The sequence below is a fragment of the Astyanax mexicanus genome, chromosome 8 (assembly GCF_023375975.1).
Source record: "Astyanax mexicanus isolate ESR-SI-001 chromosome 8, AstMex3_surface, whole genome shotgun sequence".
Classification (NCBI taxonomy): domain Eukaryota; kingdom Metazoa; phylum Chordata; class Actinopteri; order Characiformes; family Acestrorhamphidae; genus Astyanax; species Astyanax mexicanus.
In genome coordinates, this window is record NC_064415.1 from 12,399,900 (window position 1) to 12,405,990 (window position 6,091).

The window sequence follows — 6,091 nt, forward strand, 5'->3', positions numbered from 1 at the left end:
TTTCTGTTGATGTATATTTGTTGCATCTTAGTTCCTATGCATCTTGGAAAAGCTGGGACAACCTGGAAGTTAAGAGACTATATTTAAGTCATGAAAACTCTATAAACTGTATTTAGTCATGGATGTTAACGTGTGATCCCCTATTATCGGCCGGCCGCTATTTTCAGCCAGTTCCGTCTATTGTGCAGTTTCTTTTCTCTCTGTGTGAAACGCATCACCCCCCACCTTAGACAAACACTTAAACTTTATTCTCCCAAAAAAATCCGGTCAACAAAACATTATTTAAATATGTTTGGAAAAAAATATGTTTTCGTAGGGAAATAGATATTTTTCTCGATTTTAATGCTGTACACAAATTAGCAAGCCTAATTTTAAGGTAACGAGTGTTGCCAGGTTTTCCTGACGTAATCAGAGTATGGATGCCCACACAGGTCAAATGTGATGTCATTGTACGCCACTGGATTCCATGGGCTCAGTACAGAAACGCCATGTCTCCAATAGGCGGCGCAGACAAAGATGCGTTCCCACAAATAAATAAGCCCGGCAATTCAAAAATACCCATTATTACACACATTATCAGCCACCAATATTATCAAGGATTGTTATTATTAAAATAAAACTTAGGTATACATATTTTCAATTTAATGTAGGATATTTTAAGCGGAATGTAGGTTGTTGTTTTTTTTTTTGTTTTGTTTTTTTAATCAGTCATTATCATTTATCTTTATTTAGTCAGTGTTTGTTAGAAACATAAATAAACACAATTACAAGCTGTCTTTGACTGTTAACTAAGATTATATAATACTGTATGTAATCTCTCCTTTCATGTAAATCATATTTCCCTTCATCTCTCTCTCTCTCTCTCTCTCTCTCTCTCTCTCTCTCTCTCATTTGTTCCAAATCCTCAGGAATAGAAGAAGGCTCAAAAGAACCAGCTCAGCCCGAGATCCATTCTACAGGATTCTGACCTCACACTATTGAAGGACTTTTAAACTACACACTCACACAGAGACAAACACACAAACACAAACACCCACACTAAGAGACCGGCAGTCCTGCCATCTCTTACATGCTATGTAGCCCCTTCCTAAAAAAAATCCCAGCATGCCTTGCTCCTGGGAGGACAACCCAGGAAAAAATATTTGTGCGTTTGTGTCGTCTCCAACCGGGAACTGAGAGCCAGGACAGATGAACCTTCAGCGCGTAAACAGGACCGAGAAGGGAAGAAAGAAGACGGAAGGTATTGAGAAGATGGACGCAGAACATGGTGAGAAAAGGGATTAACGATTGATGAAGGCAAAAGAAACATTTTTTGAAGTGAAAGGATATGAAATGTAAGGATCTTTTTGTTTTAAAGAAGAGAGAAATGTAAAAAGTTCAAGGTTTGATGGAAGAAAGTGAAGTCTGTAGGTTGGAATGATCAGAAACGATCAGAAATGGAACGAAAGTGAGAGATTAAGAAAGGTTTAGCTGAGGAAATGACTCTGCCCACTGAAGGAACGCCCTCTCCCTTCCCCCACAGCACTTTACCCACTGTGTATCAATACTCCTCGCTTTCACCTCGTCTGTGATCAACTGGGAACCCAGCAGGTGCCATTTCAGTTCAGGACCCATAATGAGCCTCCAGGCTTCAGCACTGGTTGCCTGATTATGGATGAATAAGTGTGAATGGATGAGTTTTGAGGGGTAAAATAAAAAAAAATCAGGTTCTTTTGCACAGGGACCCCTACAGGAGACACGGGATCCAGGTAAGGATGTTGCATTAATGTTACCGTACATTAAAGTTTATGTTGTAGCCTTTATTTCATTAAGGAAAAGAGAAACACTATACAAGGGAAAGGACGCAAAAACTAGCTATGTTTGTTTTGAGTTTTCTTTCTTTACGCATTTTGTGTTCTGTTCTGTTCTTTTCTGTGGAGGAAAAACATGTTTGGCTCTGTGTCTTTTTCTTTAAAACACAGTGTTTATGAGACAGGAGGTTACTGGGGTTGCTCTAGCAATGCATCATGGCGACACTACTGCACTGCTCACTACTGTATTGCTGTGCGGATCAACCCTGTCCCTGTCTCAGTCCTGACCCAGCCCGATTCTGTCAGAACATTAGGAGGAGAAAAAGAGGAAACTATTTAAAAAATGTAACTTTTATTTCATGTCACATTACCTGTACTCAGACACCTGTACCTGTGGTGTGTAAATACTGTGAAGACTGTCCCTCACTATTTTATTTTATTTTTTTAATCGCAATAGTGCAGTGACATCACTGCAGGCGTTTACGACACATGAAGGGATTCCTACACTGATCTGTCTGTGAAGATGTTCCTAGAAGTGGCTTCTTGATAATGAACTGAGATCAGTTTATATTGGGCTGATTTCCCAGGCAGGGATTAAGCCTAGTCCTGTACTGTACAGCATTCTGAATAGGGATTCTCCACTGAAGGGAAAAAACAAATAGTCCCGCACTAGGTTTAATTCCTTTCTGCAAAATCAAAGCAGAATCCTTTAAAGAAATATATAGCAGCATATATTGACCCTACATCTGACTGGTGCATTAGTAGCATATGGTGGATTACCACTGCCACATCATTGTACATACTCAGGAACTGTCAATCATAATTGGCGAATAATTATTACTATACACAAGCAAATTGTTTATTAATTCATAACAAGGTGCTTTTTTACACCTAATAGTCAACAACAAAGTCCAAACTAAAGTTAATGGCTTAGATTATTTGGCTTGAAGTACAGTGCTGCGTCCTGTTATCACCTACATTGGATATATCTCCGTATACTCCCTAAAAAAAAAAAAAAACAATTATTTGTAAAACAGCGAATGTCATAGATCAACATGTCAGTTTATGGAGTTGAAGGTGTTGTGCTGCATTTTGACTTCCTGTTATCTGACTCCCTTCGAGTGCACTTGCATCACTTAGCAGAATGAATGTAACAGATTCACTTCTGATTACTTTTATTTATGTTTATAAATAAGGGTTATTCTACAGTTACAGTAGATACAGGAATCACCAGTGTAATCTGTTGTATCCACACTGCTGCATGAAGTGAGAGGGGAGTCTGCTTTTGGCACAACATCTGTTTTTTCTAATTGGTCCAGAAGAATATCAAACTGTCTAAACTATTTGATATTTGATGCTGCATTTATTGAGCTCCTGAAGAGCAGAATGCTTAGGTGATATTGGACTACTACAGTAAAATATGTGCATTGTATTTATTTTACTGCCTATTTTAACCCTTTCTCTGCATTGATAATCCGAGTGGGTTTTAACTTCAGCAAATGTTTTGTGTTAAATGTTTATAATTAATTTTTTTTTTTTTACATATATCTGAAAAAATGTGCTGCCTAAATAATTTCATTTTATTTAGAAAACGAACAGAAAACCTGTTGACTTGAAACACTTGCAACTGAGCAACTGCCCCTTTTATATGAAGTTATTTTATGTGACAATTAATCATAAGCTGCTAATATACCAGACAGATATTGGGTTAAATTATGCTGAACTGTTCTTTAAAGGTTGATGATGAGGTTCAGACAGAACCTTAAAAAAAACAAGCCTTAAAAGATCCGCTTCACCTGGGAGCATCTGATCAGATCAGATCAGTCAGTCTAACACTATTAGGATTAAGAGACTTTATTTCACTAGTATTTATAATATACTTCTAATAAACCCTAATAAAAGGGAGAAGGAAAATGGACCTCTACTGCACGAGTCTGTATAGAGTCTGTAATCCCAGTCCGTGTGGGACTGCTGAAGGTTACTGGTATGACTGGATTTGGGGTTGAGCGTTTGTATGTAACTACTGTGTAACTCAGGTGGAGAAATGTAGCCCCTATTTCTCTTTAGCTTTAACCCTCACACCCTTTCCCATCCTCCCTCCCTTTATTTCTCTCACTCTTTAGTTCACTCTTATCACTGTTGTCGTTTCTCCCCTGCCCTTCATTTCTCCATCTCCACGCTCGTTCAGACTTTTTGTAAAATTTAAAGTGCACAATGAAAGAAAGTAAAACTGAGAGAAACCAGAGCGTGTGCAAACTACTGTCTGCTTAAACATCTTTATCTCTTTTTTTGTATTATTATTATTATTGTTATTATTATTATTATTCTCAATCTTGTTCATTCATGTAATATAGACATGGCACCCTTGTTTTATATGTTCATTTTATGTAAAGCTCTAGTTTCTTCTTTGATTTTATTTTTGTAGATATGGGATAAAAAATATGTGTAAATTATTTTCTCTCCCTCTTTTTAAAATGCCGAGATTGTTAGTTGCACAGAAGGAAAATGTAAACTCATGTTAAAGACTCATTTGTTTTGTGACATTAAAAAAAACTGTTTAAAAAATTGAATGATTTTTTTTGTTGTTGTTATTAATATGGCACAAAATGCAGTATAGCTTTTGTCTCATTGACAAAAATAAATAACTCAGCACTGAGCTCAGCTCAGCATGCAATTAAGTCTCAAATAGATATTTAAATAACTACAGATGTGGTCTAAAAAAACAACCTTCTTGCCACAAAAGGGTATAAAAAAGTGCTTCCCCTGCTGTCCTACAAAAAGGTTTTCCGGGGCTAACTTTGGGTAGTGTACCTGTTGGTAAAAGAGTTTCTCTACATGTATGTACGTGTTTCTATAACACTCACACATTTTGCCAGTTGACAGACTTTGAGATGGGGCAAATACATATACAGAGCCTGTATGCCTCCATGCCCAAACTTATCTCATCTTTCATCCAGACTAGAGGCATGATAGCACACTTTTCCAGGTACAGGAATTCACAGAAATGATCAAATCACGCATGACCTAAAAAGCTCCAAATATATACATTACATTAACATAATTATCATAATTATCACACAATACAAACACACTCCAACTACTGAACTCTCTTTTTACTTCTCTACTGTTGTCATTTATTTTAAATAACTATAGAAATACAGCTATAATCACCTGTTTACAGAAACAAACTCCCAGTTGAATTACTATAGCATCAATTCAGTGCATGTGCACTAGTCCTTACATATGTGTTCAGTGTGCTGAGGGATCAGGGACAGAAGATTTAGTAAAACATCCAAAAATAAACAGATATTTTGTTTACTTGCATTCTGTTATGCATGGTTGTTTATTATTATTTAGTAACAAATAAATAGCAATTAGTACATTTTTAACTGTGTGTTAAGTTATAATTTATTATAGCTTACAAATTCAGTAGTGTTAAAGTCAATCACGGTGCCCATCACTCTTCAGTGAGGTATATGACTTATTTTAATTTAATGCTATGGGATCTCAATTAAGTTGTCATTATACTGATATAGGGTTGTACAGTACAGCAAAATATATTTAGGCTTCAGTGCAGTATAGGTTAGATATCTGTATCTGGTTGCGATATATTGATACACAAAATTAATACACTCCGTGGCCAAAAAAATCACCACCTGAATTATTTAACTAAGTAAAGAGGTACAAGAGATAAAAGCAGAGAAAACATCTTAGGAGAAGCTAAAACTACTAAAATCAGGTTAAGAATGTTATGTGCCCAAAGAATAAGGTCAGCTGACTACTGGAATATACTGAACAACCAGGTTATTCTGTCAATGATTCCAAGATGACGATGCCAGGATTCATGGGGCTGGAATTGTGAAAGAGTGGAGATCATCATTTTCACACATGGATTGAGAGAGTTCATCACAGAGTCCAGACCTTAACCTCATTGAGAATCTTTGGGATGTGCTGGATGGAGAAGGCTTTGTGCAGTGGTCAGACTCTACCATCATCAATGCTGCTGCAAGATCTTGGTGAAAAATGAATGCAGCAACACTGGACTTAAATAAATCTTGTGATATTGCAGGAGCTTATTGAAACAATGCCACAGTGAACCACAGTCCCGCAATCAAAGCTAAAGGCGGCCCAACCAAATAAAATATTTGAGAACTTTTTTGGCCAGGCAGTGAGTCAAAAAAGGGGTTTGGGGGGTTTGTATTGCATTTCCCGTATTTTATGATTTGTTTTCTCATTATTTCTAATACTGAAGAACTATTTTATTATTAATACTATTATTTCTGTATTTATACACAACTCCT

General features: G+C 36.6%; 1 protein-coding gene across 9 annotated transcripts in view; it reads left to right on the forward strand.

Annotated features, from left to right (window-relative positions):
* The window catches only part of arhgef11 (Rho guanine nucleotide exchange factor (GEF) 11), a 43,295-nt gene extending 38,935 nt beyond the window's left edge, over window positions 1–4,360 (forward strand). For all 9 annotated transcript variants that reach the window (XM_049482925.1, XM_022685803.2, XM_022685802.2 and 6 more), the window contains one exon: window positions 909–4,360. In XM_049482925.1, coding sequence (XP_049338882.1) covers window positions 909–967 — 59 coding nt within the window. In that variant the 3' untranslated portion in view covers window positions 968–4,360. The remainder of the gene's footprint in view (window positions 1–908) is intronic.
* The last annotated feature ends 1,731 nt before the right edge of the window (window positions 4,361–6,091 follow it).